A 15648-nucleotide genomic window follows, 5' to 3' on the forward strand; every position below is an offset into this window, starting at 1 on the left:
TTCTAACCACCTAAAGAAATATAAAATGTTATTAATATAAATGGCACGCTTTTACAAAAGGCTAAGATTATATCAATGGCTTTTATATTCTAGAAACTAATGCTTGAATGGCTATATAGAATTAAAGGCAAGATTAACACAGTGATTGTTGGTTTGGTTTGTAAAAAATTGGCACAAAATATAAAACACTAAGTTACCAACACTATATATATACATTAAAAAAAGAAAATGCAACCATAAAAAAAACAATAGAAAAACAGCTACAAATTCATAAAAACTTGGCAAAAGCTACCATAGACACTACAGATATAAAAAAAACATATATTATATATATATATATATGTTTTACAATTTACACATCATTTAGAGTTTAGACAGATTCAGTAAATGAGAAATAAACATTTTAAATATAAACATAAAAACAATTTGTCACTGAGGATTATATAACCCAAATAAAATGCTTATGTTTAAGATGCTTCATTTCAAAAGGGTACAGCAAGATAAAAATAGGTTGTTTACAGCTTGAAGAAACTTAAAAGTAATGTGGAACACTTGGAGAAGGTTTTTGAATACCGTTCTATGTTAATGCAATAATTGATAAAATGGCTCTAACTTAAAAAGTACTACTCCATAACTCTTTTTCCATTTTTAGTTTTATCCTTACGATAAAGTTTCAATATTACGATATTGCAATTATTTATAAAATGACTGTAACTTAAAACGAAAATCTACTCCATCAATTCATTTCCAATTCTCAGTTTTATCATTACGTTATTGCAGTAATTTATCAATTGACCGAAAAAAAAACAACTAAAAATTACTCCATAAATTCTCTTCCCATTCTCATCCAGTCTTCCTTCCAAACATTCTTCCTTTGATCTTGAGACATCCGGACACCAGTGGCCCTGGCAACCACTATGTCCAACATCCGATATATGATCATCTTCATATAAAGATCAATAGGCATGTCCCTGCTCGACCATTCTTCTCTGTGGCAGGCTTGCTCAAACTCGTGGGTGTTCACAGCAGATAATTCTTGATTAGAATGCCTTGCAAATTGCTTTAATTGACTCACTGAGTATTGAGTGGCTCTTCTACCTTCATTTGAAGTGCCGTCTGTTATTCTTAGCAGTTTCGAGGCCAAGTAATTCTTGTTTGCAATCAATGGTAAAGTTACAATGTAAGTCATAGCACCATCTGGGTTGAGAATTAACACTTGTGCACCAATGTTCAGTTTACTTTGCTGCTGTTGAAGCTTAAGACCTCGCATCATTAAAATATTTGCGGGTTTTTCTTTCTCCAAAGGACTGTGCAAAATTTTCTGCCCACTTATAAGTGAAAATCCATGCATTTTCCCAACAATATTACAAACTATGTAATCTGTACCAAGAGATTCATAAGCCCGAGACAGTGAGAAGGTACTGGTGTGACTTAACTTACATTTATCAAATTTCTCTTTCGAGAGATCAATCCTAATAACTCCTCGCTGACCAAGCACCATTTCCTCAATGTTGAAATCCACCATAGAAATATGATGTTTAATCTTCGGTGGGTGCTCTTCGTACAAAAGCATGAGGTGGATTCTATCACCTGGAGGCGATACAGAGCTGTGAAGAAGTTTCGTGGCGGTAATCGTTGATGTTTCAAACAAACGAGTAGAATACTCAACCAGAACTCTTGTGTCGCGTTTCAATTTTACAACAAAGAAATTAATCCCACCCGCTGATGCCTCCACCATGTTAGGGACAGGTGGGGAATATACTTCAGTGATAAACTTTGACGGCTTCTTGGGTTTTTCGGGTTTATCAATTTCATCAGGAAACTCATCACTGTACCAAGGCAGTTGGTTAAAAACTCCCATGCCATGGAGTTCACCAAGTGCTGCCTTTCTTTCTTTTTCAACAATCTTTTTACTTTTTAACTTCTTTCCTTTCATGCCTTTCTTTAGAGCAGCTTCATCGGAAAAAATGATACGATCTTCAGTATTGGAGACCAGTATCTCTTCAACCAGCTGTAAATGTATCTTTTTAAAAGGAACGAACCAACCAAAGTTGTTTAATCGCTCAGCATCATGTCTCCATTGACAAATATTATAAGAATTATCCATAGAAATCAAATCGTCGGCATTTTTACTGAATACTAAATGCAATAACTTATGTCTATGGTAACGAAATAACTCAGCTGTAATGTTTTGACTTATTTCATTGACTTTTTCAGCAGGAACAACTTGATCAATAACAAACAAGTTCTTAACCTTTTGTTTGTTTCCAACAGGAGTTAGTAAGGAATCAAAGCGTCTTTGAATTGCAGTGGTTAAATCACATCTTAAGATGTCACCATTTTGTAATCCAATTGCAATACTGTTTTGTGTCCCAGCTAAAGACAGCATAGGGCAGAAAGTTAGAAGTGTTGGTAGAATTATTTCTGCCTGCTTATCACACAGTGGACCTTGATGAAACATGAGATCTCCTCTTAGTGTTTCCAACACACAAAGTGCAGTTAGCTGGCTGCATTGTACTGTAGCATCGGGGAGGTTTAAAGCTGTAATATCTTGTTGCGCAACACTGGATGAAAATGAAGCACTCCACATTACAATACAACCAGATACACTCAGTGACAGAATTCGTGAGTAATCTAAACTCCATTTTAAATCCACAATAGCATCAGTTGTTTTTCCTTCATATACAACAGCTCTAACTGGCCGAGATGGCTGCCATTTCATGTTATAAACCAAGATATCCCCTCTGTGAGTCCCAATAGCTAGCAAGGCATGGTTGTTTGTAGGACTTGCTACACTTACACCAAAAGTTTGGCGAGGTGCGAATGAAAAATCAGGTTTATAAACAGAGAAGTTGCTCCATGTTTCTGCTTCATAAGCTGCGTAGTTTACCATTTCTTGTGTCCTACTGATGTTTAATTCTATCTTTTGAATTGCCTCCACTGAAGAAACTATCTCTGCATCTGCACCCGTGTCAACAGGAGCCACTTGTTTAACAGGTGCAACCGGCATTGGTTGATCGGGAACAATTTCCTCCTTTAATGTACCTTGCGAATGGCTCCATACAGTCTGTCTGTATCGGTCTCTATTAATATTTATACCAGCCCAAGATTGTTTAATGATCAATTCATTCTTATCCTTTTTGTTTGAAGCCACAACTGCATTGGTGCTCTCTATAACTATTTGGTTTGGCAAGATCTGACACATTTGTTTCAAATACAAAACTTCCATTGCCAGCTCCTTTAACATTAAGTCACAAGTCTCGTTTATGACTTCTCCCAGAACATCCACAACAAACTGGTTCTTCGATGTATTTAACTTATGGCTCTCCCACTGCTCATGGTCAGATACAAACAACATCTTTAAAATTTCAGCTTCTGTTGTATTTACTTCCCCAGGATGGCATTCCTTTATCACATTGTCCAGTAAAATATCAATTATCCAACTTGCAACAGCAACTTGCTCAACATGGGTTGATTTAAAATACTCAAGTGCCGCAGCAGATCGGAATGGACTTGCATTTTTACTCCCATCTTTGCCGTACCTCATTTTTAAATATTGAACATTTAATTCCATTCTTTTAATCTTGCTTTTTGTTTCCCCAACTAAGTGGTCAACGTCATCCTTTTTTAGAGAAATTGAAGACTTGGACAACTTTTCCAGTTTATTTTGTTCTTCAAACAAATCTCTTTGCTTTAAAACTCTTTTCTCTTGCTTTTCTTCCAACTTTTTTCTTCTTTTATCACTCAGTGAATTTAGGAACTGCTTTCTGTGTCTGTTAGTATCCTCACTGCTATCTGGACGACCCAAATCCTGACCTATCGCAGTATAATGTTCCGTAGCTTTCCGAATCGCTTCATTCCCATAAGTTTTATTTAAATCTTCTTTCATAAAAGTCCCTTCCAAAACAGCGTTCACATCATTTTCATCAATTTTGATTTGTTCCAACTTTGCATCCAGAAAACTGAGGTCAACACTCTTACTTTTCTCCCTCTGCATTAACTTCATTCTTCTCAGTGCCATTAGTTCAGCCACAACCTTTTTCTTACGTTCAACATGATCTGGTGGAGTCCTGTTTGACTGCTGAGGAGAAGTCGGAAAACTTAGGGAGTGAAGTGAAGCTCTTCCACTGGCAACCGGGAGCCTGAAGTTCTCCATGTCGTTACATCAACTTATTCACAAGATAAGATGTAAACCCATGAGGCATTAACTAAGCAAACAGCCTCATAAGACTCTGTTAAAATAATGATACATAGAAAAAACAACACCTAAAATTTATATATAACTGTAGTCTCTATCGCATTTAAAGTTTTAACATAACATATTTTGTAAAGACATGATTGCAAAAGTATTGCAAATTTATAGGACACAAAATCATTAAAAAACAAAGTAACTGACAAAATACAATATATATATATATATAGTTTTTACAAGTGTAAAGCTTTCTAGAATCAATCAGATTAAGCAAACGACCTCAAAAGACTCTGTTAAACTATTAATACATAAGTTTGTCGGGATTATACATAACTATACAACATTTTTAGTGTTAACATTATACATTTTGTAACGACAGGAGTCACATGATTGCAAAAATATTGCAAATTTAAAAGTCACGAAATACATTTAAAAAAAACAATTTAACTGACGTACAGTGTAGTTTACGCAAGAGAAAAGCTGTCGGTAATTACATTTCAAAATCACTGTTAAATTTATTGCTTAAATATACCAAAAAAGATAGCTAACACACTTGTAATTCAAAACGTAAACATTATTTTTGTTTGCCCAACAACGATGGGACTTCCCCTTTATTGATATTGTAAATCATTTTTATATAATATATTTTTGGAAGTCATTTGGGGGTAGCATTAAAAGTGGAAATTCAAAACTAGTTTAATAATAAGGTCATGCCGTTTTGTTCTACTTAAAATGCACGGCGTGATACTCACAAGCTATTCAAACAAAGAAATTCGCGTCAGAAAAAGGCAAAATCACAAAAAAGGCGTGAAAGCGCGAAGGAAAAAAGACCGCGTGTTTGTCGAGTACAGGAAGCGGGTGAAGTTATTCAATTTCTTGAAATAATATAAGTAAAAGGGCGGGAGAAGCTAGTTTTATGTTAATGGCAAATTAAAATACACTTATTTATTAGTAAAGTTAAAGTTAAAATGGTTAGTCAGATGATTATCAGCCAGAGTATTCGTAACACCACGCGCATATATACATATTTTGTCCGACATTTTACAAATTACTTTTTTAGAACTGTTACGTGATTAATTTTATCGATTTCTAGTAACATCTGTACATAAACATGTCACAAAACGATGGCGAAGAAGCAGGGTAAGTTTACGTCATATCTAAATTTTGTTCACAGGTTGTTTTACCAACCGTCGATTTATCTTTAATTCCCCTCAAATTATAAAATATATATTTTTGAGTTAACTATGACTTATCTGCGTATTTCCTACAGAAAAATCTTTGTTGGTGGTCTTGCCCGACAAACTACATTAGAAGGTCTCAGAAGTTACTTTGAAAACTATGGAGAAGTCTCGGATTGTGTCCTAATGAAGGATAAAGAGACTGGGTTCTCCCGAGGGTTCGGTTTTGTAACTTTCACAAATCCATCAAGTGTTGCAGCTGTAGTAAAAGCTAGACCCCACAACTTGGATAATAAAATGGTAAAATTTGTCACATTTTTATAAGCTCATTTATATTTATATATTTTAACATCTATTATTTTAATTCTTTGCATTTTTTCGGATTTAAAAATTTATAAAAACAAAGGTAATCCAAATACGGATGACATGTTAACTTTGTCTGCTTTAAATTACTCTGTTTGTCTGTGACAACTAAAAAAAAACAAAATATCAAAGAAAAGCATATAGAAATCCTAAAATCACCTTACAAAACTTAATTACAGATTGACCCAAAGCCATGTACAACAAAAGCTGCACAACAACAAAAGAAAGTGAGTTCAACAAATTACAGCAAAGCTCATAAAATATTCATTGGTGGAATTTCAATGGAAGCATCTGAAGCCGACGTACAAAGCTATTTTGAGCGTTATGGAACCGTAAGTGGAAACTTTCAATAAAACATGATTTACTTACGATTTTCATCTCCAACGTTTAAACCATCTTTAGTGTTGTGGTTAAGTTTAAATAAACACTTTGAACAAAATTAAAAAGTTGACCAGAAAATTAGTGTTTATGCTTGTAAGTTTAAAGTATTACACATACAACATGCCGTATTTAGTAATATTGATCCTCAGTGTCATAAAAAGGCTTGTCAAAGTATGTACCATGCACCGTGTGTGAAGCTTTTGTTCATTTTAGGTGGTTGAAGTTGTGTTTGTTGTGAACAAAGAAGACACAAGCAAACCACACAAAGGTAACATTTTGAATTAGTCTGTAGAAAAGTAATTATATCAATTATAATAAACAGTAGTTAAAAATAAAGTACTGCTTAATTTTATTATGCATAAATATAAAATTAATATATTTATTATACTTTATGATAGTTAGCAATTACCATAACTTAGGATAGTTTTTTTATGGACTTTTTGTTTTGTATTTACTTAATTAAGTTAATTACGATAACAGGGTTTGGTTTCGTAACATTTGAAGACGAATCATCCGTAGATCAAGCAATCGCGAAACATTACCATATCATCAAAGATAAAAGAGTTCGTTACAATTTCTTTCTTATTTCAACTTTTACACCACACTTTCCAACACAATACTTTTACGTCACACTTACGAAAACATACTTTTATGCCACACATACAAACACAATACTTTTACGTCACACTCAAACACCCTGCAGCCTTACAAGACTTATATGTTCACCACATGCAAACATATAACATACACAAATAAACCAAAAAACAAGATTTTAGGTTAGGGGTAATCACACATGTAGGGCAGCATAGGCGTCCAACGCGAAACTCAAAAAGTATCATGGTTAAAATAAATTCGTGGAGCGTCAGATATTTTAATGATTTACTAAATAAGTTTAATGTTAATCTTGTTAGTAATTATAATAAATTAATAAAATTAAAGTAAAATTGATTAAACTTATCTGCTATTTAATCGTAAAGTAAGAAAGTGTAAGTTAATAGCATAAAATTCTATTTAATGTAATTAATATTTACATTATTTAAGCTTTAAAATTGATATTTGCAATAAAAATCTTTATAAATTTAATAGCATAATGCATATCTTAATAAATAATTAGCAAAATAATGATAAAAGTAGTAGTTATGGTAAATAAATTGTACCTTAATACAGTGCTAATAATACTTTACAGCATCTTATATACATTATACATATCTTCATTAATCATTATACACTAAACATCATCATAAATAAGTATATACCATACATCGTATACATATTACATCTTTTCTGTTGATTGTATGTAAGTACATATTGTTTTATTACTTGTATTATGTGTGTGCCTGTTGTGGTGTATGTTTCATAGGCATATACTATCTATACATCTTCTGTTTGAATACTTATTCAAGCTTACAACAGGTTGAAGCTAAAAAAGCGGAGTCAAGAGACAAAATGGGAGGGGGCAGGGTATGTTTCATTACTTCTTTTTATATTTATCTAGAAACTAGAATCTTAGGCGGCAAACCTGGGGTGGAAGGCCTACCTTGCAGTTTACTTTTATCAGTAAACATTGGCATCAAATTTGTTTTAAAACAATGCATGTCATACTGTCTTTGCCCCCCTGCATTAAACAGTTTGGCGCCTATGACTAAGATACATCACTTTTTCTGCTTCTTTTGCTACTAATTAAATGGAAATTGATTTTCTGTCAAGATTTTTTTCTAAATGGCAGTTACCAATTTAAATATGAGATCTAGTATTCCCAAGTTTAATAATGTCAATGTAAAGTCTACAGTTTTTTTTCTATTTTATTTTCCATTAGCCTGGTTTCATAAAATACTGTTTGTTTGTAAGATTAAATTTGGCAAGTAATCCTGCAGCGTTCAGCCTAATCAATATTCCATTATTATTGATTGATATTTGATTACAGAACGATCAACAGCAGGGTTATGGGATGGGATATGGACAAGGGAACAACATGATGTATAACCAAGGTATGAATCAAGGTACGGGAGTTTGTGAATAAATTTCCTGGTATAATAGAAAATTGTAAACCAAGTAATAAACTTTGTGAATAGCAGGTGGAAACTGGATGGGAGGACAGAACATGATGGGTAAGTGTTATAGCAATCTTTCCTGTGCAATGATATTATACTGCTTTGTAAATTATAATGTCAGTGTCTTTAATGACAATGACATTACAACTTTCTGGGTTTTTTTTATGTTCCACTTTTTGTCTGAACATTTTTAATTTTCTAGGTTTTAATTATGTGTTTAAGCAGTATGTCTTGTGCAATAATATGATACAGTTTTTAATATCTTAGCTGTTTTAATAATTATAACTTGTCCATTTATTGATGTCTTTCTTTTACATTTATATAAATAACAGCTTTCCATTTCTCTGTGTTTGACTTTTTTTTCTGAACCCGTGTTCACTGTCGTTTTCATGCAGGTAACTATGGATACGGGAACCAGAATTTTCCAACAGCCTACCCTCAACAACAAGGTTACGGTGGCAATCAAGGCTATGGTAAGTTATACATGCCGTGTTTAAAACCCGTCTTGTATTTGGGCATTTGAATTTAACAAAAGTTATAGGTTTTGGCTTAAATGGTTATAAAATAAAAATATATAATGAGCTTACCTTAAAGTTGGTGTTATCATGTGGGAACATTTGAACTGAACTTCCAAAATGAATCTTTAGACTTCATTACTGATTTCTCCTTTTGTGTTCTGTAGGTTACGGATATGGGTATGGAGGCAACATGGGTGGCAACATGCCTGGCCAAATGGGTGGGATGCAAGGTGGGCAAATGGGGGGAATGCCCAACCAGATGGGAGGGAATATGCAAGGGGGTCAGATGGGTGGAAACATGGGAAACATGCAGGGTGGATATCAACCAGGCATGATGGGAATGCAAGGGAGAGGGGTTAATAATGGAAATGGAGCTCAACCAAGTAAGTTGTTGTTTTGATTCTGTATTGTTAAGTTTTTAAGTTCAGGCAGGGGCCTTGGGTGTAGGCCTGAGTTGGTTTGTTATCTCATTCTTGTTAATTAAACCTTTAAACTATTATTGTTAATTAAACCTTTAAACTAACTAGTTGTAACATTTTAGATGCTGCGAGCACGTATCCGCAAAACCCCACAAGTTACGGACCAATGCCAACATCTGGAGGAGGTAAATATATATCATAGATTAGTTTTTGTTCTGTCGGACTTGTACAACAAAAATGCTTTACCCAAATACAATGCTGACAGAGTAAAGGCTTTAATTAAGGCCACCACACTTTATAAGTAAACCCAAAACAAAATTTTCTTTGTAAAAAAAAGCACACAGAATGTTTGCCGAACACTTATCATTTGACTTAAAAGAAAAGAGTATTGTGTATACAAGCCATAGAAAATAAATGTAACAAATATTATGATCCTAAACAGGATACAACCAAGGCAACACTGGTGCAAACAACTCGAGTGGTCAAGCAAATACTGGCAACACTGGTGGAGGAAGTTATGGACAGAAGAGTGGAGGAGGTTCTAACAACTCGGGCTACCATCCTTACCGAAGATAAACAATAAACATTGTATTCAAAATTGTCAAACTTTTAATCATGATCTTACATATGTACAATAGATTCACGCCAGGCCAACAACCTTTTTATTTCGCTTTTATAAATAAAACAGTGAACCAACACTTCAATTTTGAAGCTTTTATATTGATTTAACTTTAAGTGCAAAAGTGAGACACAAAAATTAAAATTTCTTGTACAGTAAAAAAGTTAAACTAATAGGTATCTAAAATATACACTTTTCAATGAAGCTGTATCCAATTGGGTGGGTTTAATTAATCCACAACATTTTTTGTAAATTTTGTGTACACTGGTTTAAAACAACCAACAGCTAAGGAAAGTTCTATAGTGAAAGAATCTAATGAAACGAGTGTAGATTCAACCATTTCTGCTGCATTTTGTACAGATTTATGGGAGTCACCTTTTTCAATGCAAGTTTTCAATATGTTTGTTAATGTATGAATGCATCGTGCAAGGAAAGCTGAATCTTGGTTTTCTTCGATAAAAGTTTGAAAAAATGCTTCTGTGACAAGATTTGCAGCTTTGCTTGGGTTAGATTCACTCAAACATTTTGACAACTCGAGCATTAAAAGCGGTGCTAATTCACTATCAAGGAATTGCAGTGTTTTTAATAGTTGTTCAAAACACTCCTTAACATGGGCAGGTTTTGTAGGTTGTTCAGATAAAATCTTAACAACACCAGGTATCAACTTTTCTAAATTTCGGCAGTTCTCTTTTAAATTACCGGCAGCCAGGTCTAATATTTTAAGACACAACTCGACCTTATCACTTGTTGACTGAATACAGTTTAAAATCACTGATATCAGTCCCTGCATAATGCGTGTGACTCCAGTTGAAATAGTGTTAACAACATGGACAGTTTGAATAGAAATAAGAATGCATCCATCAAGCTGGTTTGGATGCATCTCACTTGATTTACATTTATTTAATACACCTTCTAACCCAATCAAAAACACGACTGCCATTTCTTCAGCAAGTTTGTCTAAAAAAAAATTAAAATTAAATACGAAATAATAAAAAGTTAACCAAACACTCACCAAATCCTGGTTTATCTTTCCCAAAGTTATGCAGTTTCTCTGCCATTTCACGGTATTGACATGCTGCGAGATCATATTCCTGTGTTATCAAATAACACCTTCCACGTAAATTGTGGTTCAGCATCTGACTTTTAAACGTGTTTTTCGTCGGTTCTAAGGCTTCCATCTCCAACTGAAAGCTCTGCAATCTTTTACTAAGCTCCAAACATGAGCTTACTTGGCAACTATTTAGAACTCCAACAGCAAACATCCGAACGCCAGCAATCACCTGAAACAAAACAAAATTTATTATTTACATTGGTGATTACCCTTTTTTGACTACTAAACAGTGTCCGACTTCACAAACAACTAATGTGCAAGTTCACAAAAATGTGACTGAGTGATATAAATTTTGTTTAATCTTATTGTACAAATTGCTGATATTGATTATTGTCACACCCATACCTGTTCAATGATTTCATATTTTTTCATCTGATTCGCAGCTCTCAAAGCTATGGTTGAGTGCTTGAAGCCAACTTCAGCTTGCCCTGCTTTGAAAGCTGTAAATGCAACCATAAGAGTGTCTAGCAATTCAAGCATGGTCTTCGGCAAATTATTTTCTTCATGTTGTGAATTCCCATGTTGGTACCATTCTGTTGATTTTGATATTTTTCCCGATAACAAATAAAAGTCACCAATAATCTTTGGAATTTTGTTTGCATTTTCACCTGATTTCATGCTTCCAGGCATTGAAACCAACATCTCAGTCACTAATTGTGCCTGTTCTTTTGAAACACTTTTGCTATTAATTGTGAAGGCGATCAAATGAATTATTCTTTCCACTTTTTCGAGTTTTGCAGTTGTAAGCAGTGGTGCTATCGCTAGCTTTTTATAAACCAGAATTATGGAGATAAAAGTAGGTACAATAAGGGATACTTCATTGTTTTGAGACGAATTTAGCATTTTGTCTACTATATCCATCTCAATGTCAAGACAGACATTAGCACATTGCATAACTTTTGAACAACAGTCACCATGGTTGCATTTTTGTGCTAAATCTAATGCCTTTGTTACGTTATCTAAAGCTGCATCATCATTTTTAAGCTTATTTTCACAGCGAGCTAATCGAACAATCTGACATTCCGTATCACAGCCACTAATCCGACCGTGTTTTTCCAATACTTCTGCATTAACAATAGCTGCTTTATAAGAAACAGATGCTTCCTTAAATCTTCCCAACTCATACAGACAGTCTCCAATATTGCTGTGAGCAGTCACAATCAATTCATCAGCAATATTTTTGTCTTCCAGGTTTAAATAAGCATCCAAGACCTGTTTCTTTACTTGATAGGCCTTTTCAAAGCGACCAGCTTGTATATAACATGTACCAATATTGCTCTGAATTTCTAAGAACTCTGTACTTTCATTTCCATGAATTTTTCTGCACTTTTCTTCTGCTTGCATCAGAACATCTATGGCCAATGGATTTTTTTGATCTAGATAAAGATTGCCAAGTGAAGTCAGACAATTCAAATCCACAATTCTCACATGCTTGTCCATTTTTCCTTGGTTCCCTTTTAGCAGAGGTTCACAGATTTTTCGGGACATCTGAAATGCATCTTCTGCATGTTTACATTGGTTTAACTTCATAAAGCAATCTCCAATCCAGTAATCTAACCACGCTATTGCACATTGTCTTTCAGATTTTTCAACCAATGCAGTTGCTACCTCTGCACTCACTTTTGCTCTTTGAAATGCTTCCAGTGCTTCAGGAATGCGATGTGCTTTATGAAGTAGTACTGCTTTGTTATGACATGAAATATATTCTTGATTTGGATCCTCTTGGTCTCTTTTCCCAAGCTCATTCATCGCTAGTTCATCTTTGTTTAATTGTATGGATATTAAACTTCTAACCAACCAATGGTCTTGATTTCCAAATGTTATTGACCTTAGCTTCAAATCTGAGTCAGACTTCCAACTTTCCAGTACTCTTCCAAGTTCACTTTGAAAAGCAAACACAATTTCAAAGAACCGAATCAAATTTTCAAATTCTATTTCTTCCCAAACTTCAGATGTTCTTCTTTCTTCTTCTGGACCAACTTCTATGTAGGGAATCAAGTTTAAAGCTCTTTCTGTGAACTTGTCTTGCTGTTTTGCTTTCATTACTGTTCTTATTCTCACCTCAAAGGAGAGAGCAACAGCAAAGCGAAGACATAATGCTGTATGTTCATTGAGTGACAACCTTTCAATGATTCCAAAGCAAGTAGTATCTTCAATGATTTTTAGTCGTCCCAGTAGTGTGATAAACATTGTGACAGCACGATACATGTAGCTTTTCACATCTGTTTTATACTCAGCCCTTGGAATAGCACTAAAAAGATTAAAGGTAGTAAGACACTTTACCATGTCATCTACAATAATCTGCTGAGATAACTTTCTCTCTTCTGTTCCAAGCAGTATTTCTAGTTTCTTCAGTAACTTCCTGTTATATTCATCAAACACATCATTGTCACCGGCTATGTAGCATGTACGAGTGAGAATATCCGACAAATAACCTTCTTGTGCAGCATCTTCAGTACCTTCAACTAACTCTAACATTTCAGAGACAGTTCTTATTAGCTCAACAGAGATTCCTAATGGATGTTTCCCAGCATTAGGCATGTTGCTATCGAACTGTATCCCACAAGGAGTAAAATCATCCCAAAACCAATTGTCTTCTTTATTTTGACTTGAAAAGTCATTGAGACATGGTATACCTAACAAGCGCAATGGGCTCTCTTTAAAACCAATAACAATCATCTGGAAAAGAGCAGCATAGTCACGAAAATACTCCTGTATGTCATGTAGATCTTCCCTTTTAGCTGGATCTTCAAGAATTATTGCATTTTCAAAGTCACTGTAAGGTGTTACACTTCTACATGCAATAGAACCCATTCCAACGTGACAAAACTTCCACTTTGGTTCTCCGAGAGCAGTTATACATCTTTCTGACACAGTTTTCATTATGTTGGTATAATCGTCAGCTACTGTTTGCATCATAGCTTCAACAGCAAGTGCTCTATCACGCACATGAGACGCTTCATTATCTCCAGATGACAAATGATTTAACACGTCCAAATTTTCATGAACTTTTCTCCGCATAGTTTCAACCTTGTGTTTTATGTTGTTTGCTTCATTCACCAATGTAAAGTCACTACCCACGACATGACGAGCTATGATCTTCAACCCAAGATTATTAATCTCTTCTTCAGCCTTGTCCCGTACTGATTCATTTCTTAAAGAAGCAGAATTCAAGAGTCCAGCGGCTTGAACTAGAGCGATACGGGTGCTTTTTCGCGTGTACAAAATCCCTAGTTCTAATAAAATATCGGCAGTCTCTATTGGGGACTTCTCTTTTCCTTTTAAATTGCATTTTTGCTTCAATTTTTCAGCAAGTTCACTTTCATTTTCAAGATCTGTAAAAATTCAAACTGATGTTTGATTGGCGGGTAAATTTGTCCGCGCTTTCCGCATGGGCGATTTTGTTAATATTTTTCATGGCACGGGGAAGTTTACAATATTAAGTACAAATTTCTAACATAGTGCGTACGTATGTGTAGGTATTTATACATATAAATTAAATTTTAGACATGTACCAATAAATACACTTCTAGTATCGTACAAACTAACTAAATAGCCGTAGCTTATACCCTTTTTGCATGGTCACTTTAATGCGCGTAAGTACTCGCATATTTACTCGCAAAAACAAAGTTAACACACATAACGTCATAAGCGTTTGCGAGTAAATATGCGAGTACTTACGCGCATAAAAGTGACCATGCAAAAAGGGTACTATAGTAATTGCTTAATTGAATACCAGTAGACAGGAACGTTACTTCGCTTGAATACCTAAGCCAAGAGCTCACGCATATGTCTGTACATATAAGGTTTTTAATTAGGTGCACATAAATACAAGTTTACCTGAAGTATTCTCTAGTCCCTTGTTTTCTTTCGCCATTATGTTTAATTTACTTGAGTTACGTCAAATCGAACTCAACTTTTACTTTATACAGTATTAGTCAATCGAACTCAACTTTTACTTTATACAATATCAGTTTTCTGCGACCAACGCTATTTTACTTTTATTATACCGGTAATTTATAAACACGAGATTGGAATGACATTCCCAATCTCTTGTTTAATTGTCGCTGATTATATCAAAGTTATTATATGGTAGCATATATAACAACCATACTCTCTAACGGTCTTAGTGAAAGCGTTGCCCTTCAACTGAAGAGTAATACCGTTCTTAACACCGCGTATTCCTGGTAAAATGATCACGTCAGGCGTTACCGAAGCAGACGGAGCGTTTAAAACAACAAATACCTTTTGCCTAAATGAATGTAGTCATAACAATAAAGAACAATGTACTCCGTGCTACCCTTTTGAAAAAAGGTGACGCGAAAGTCGTGAATAGAATTTCTTTTAAAACCCAAACTTGTTTACTCTACAGGCATTATCAAGTATTTAAGCCCATAGTTACAAAGTTTTTTATTATTGTAAAAACGCTATTGTAAACTATACCCCGGTTCGTGCTGCGGTAACAATTCTATGAGCGAATTGTGCGGCAATTTTAAAAAGTGGAATAGCAGACGGCAAATTATGTAAACATACATGAGCCAGTCTGCAAAGTATGGCAGTTCCTGACGAGATCTCGCGCGTGCAAGACGGTTATTTTTCGCGTTTGCGCGTGCTATCATTAAAAATCTGCGTGCAAAGCATGTACATTTTCAAGCCACGTTAGGAAATCTTACTTAATTTAATACGTATTTTTTTCTTTGTTTAATTAATTGGCGTGCGTAGGACAAATTGTAGCGTGCATAACCAAAAGTCTGTAAAAAAATCGCGCGTGCACCTGCCATACTCTGCAGTCTGGTACATGAGTCAGTTTACCGTC

At 34.6% G+C, this 15648-nt stretch overlaps 3 protein-coding genes across 6 annotated transcripts; 1 reads left to right on the forward strand and 2 right to left on the reverse strand.

Annotated features, from left to right (window-relative positions):
- Positions 1–10: 10 nt before the first annotated feature.
- Positions 11–4339, reverse strand: LOC149732429 (uncharacterized). Its single transcript, XM_089883386.1, has one exon. The coding sequence runs from the start codon at positions 4154–4156 to the stop codon at positions 818–820; it is 3339 nt and encodes a 1112-aa protein (XP_089739512.1). The 5' UTR covers positions 4157–4339; the 3' UTR covers positions 11–817.
- A 907-nt stretch (positions 4340–5246) lies between these two features.
- Positions 5247–9806, forward strand: LOC149732430 (heterogeneous nuclear ribonucleoprotein 27C-like). 4 transcript variants are annotated; one of them, XM_089883399.1, is made up of 12 exons: positions 5247–5332; positions 5463–5670; positions 5913–6065; positions 6328–6382; positions 6595–6677; positions 7528–7575; positions 8039–8114; positions 8187–8222; positions 8561–8638; positions 8848–9066; positions 9225–9287; positions 9545–9806. In XM_089883399.1, exons 1-12 carry the CDS (start codon positions 5304–5306, stop codon positions 9676–9678), a joined length of 1182 nt encoding a protein of 393 aa, XP_089739525.1. In that variant the 5' UTR covers positions 5247–5303; the 3' UTR covers positions 9679–9806. The 4 variants fall into 4 exon arrangements, with proteins under 4 accessions (XP_089739525.1, XP_089739526.1, XP_089739527.1 ...); XM_089883400.1 differs by having other exon boundaries at positions 8190–8222; XM_089883401.1 differs by having other exon boundaries at positions 8039–8102.
- Positions 9737–15163, reverse strand: LOC149732431 (uncharacterized). Its single transcript, XM_089883385.1, has 4 exons — positions 14673–15163; positions 11178–14167; positions 10734–11001; positions 9737–10678 (listed from the first exon to the last, which is right to left on the reverse strand). The coding sequence occupies exons 1-4, from the start codon at positions 14707–14709 to the stop codon at positions 9951–9953; spliced, it is 4023 nt and encodes a 1340-aa protein (XP_089739511.1). The 5' UTR covers positions 14710–15163; the 3' UTR covers positions 9737–9950.
- Positions 15164–15648: the final 485 nt, after the last annotated feature.

Source organism: Ciona robusta, chromosome 8 (assembly GCF_009617815.1).
Source record: "Ciona robusta chromosome 8, ASM961781v2".
Classification (NCBI taxonomy): domain Eukaryota; kingdom Metazoa; phylum Chordata; class Ascidiacea; order Phlebobranchia; family Cionidae; genus Ciona; species Ciona robusta.

Bases quoted from the DNA above. Each gene is read 5' to 3' on its own strand.
- LOC149732429 (XM_089883386.1), bottom strand. From the start codon at position 4,156: ATGGAGAACTTCAGGCTCCCGGTTGCCAGTGGAAGAGCTTCACTTCAC.
- LOC149732430 (XM_089883399.1), top strand. From the start codon at position 5,304: ATGTCACAAAACGATGGCGAAGAAGCAGG. The intron at 5,333-5,462 runs GTAAGTTTACGT...TATTTCCTACAG, and splicing joins AACGATGGCGAAGAAGCAGG to AAAAATCTTTGTTGGTGGTC. The intron at 6,678-7,527 runs GTTCGTTACAAT...AGCTTACAACAG, and splicing joins ATATCATCAAAGATAAAAGA to GTTGAAGCTAAAAAAGCGGA.
- LOC149732431 (XM_089883385.1), bottom strand. From the start codon at position 14,709: ATGGCGAAAGAAAACAAGGGACTAGAGAATACTTCAG. The intron at 14,168-14,672 runs GTAAACTTGTAT...GAATTTTTACAG, and splicing joins GGGACTAGAGAATACTTCAG to ATCTTGAAAATGAAAGTGAA. The intron at 11,002-11,177 runs GTATGGGTGTGA...GTTTTGTTTCAG, and splicing joins AATATGAAATCATTGAACAG to GTGATTGCTGGCGTTCGGAT.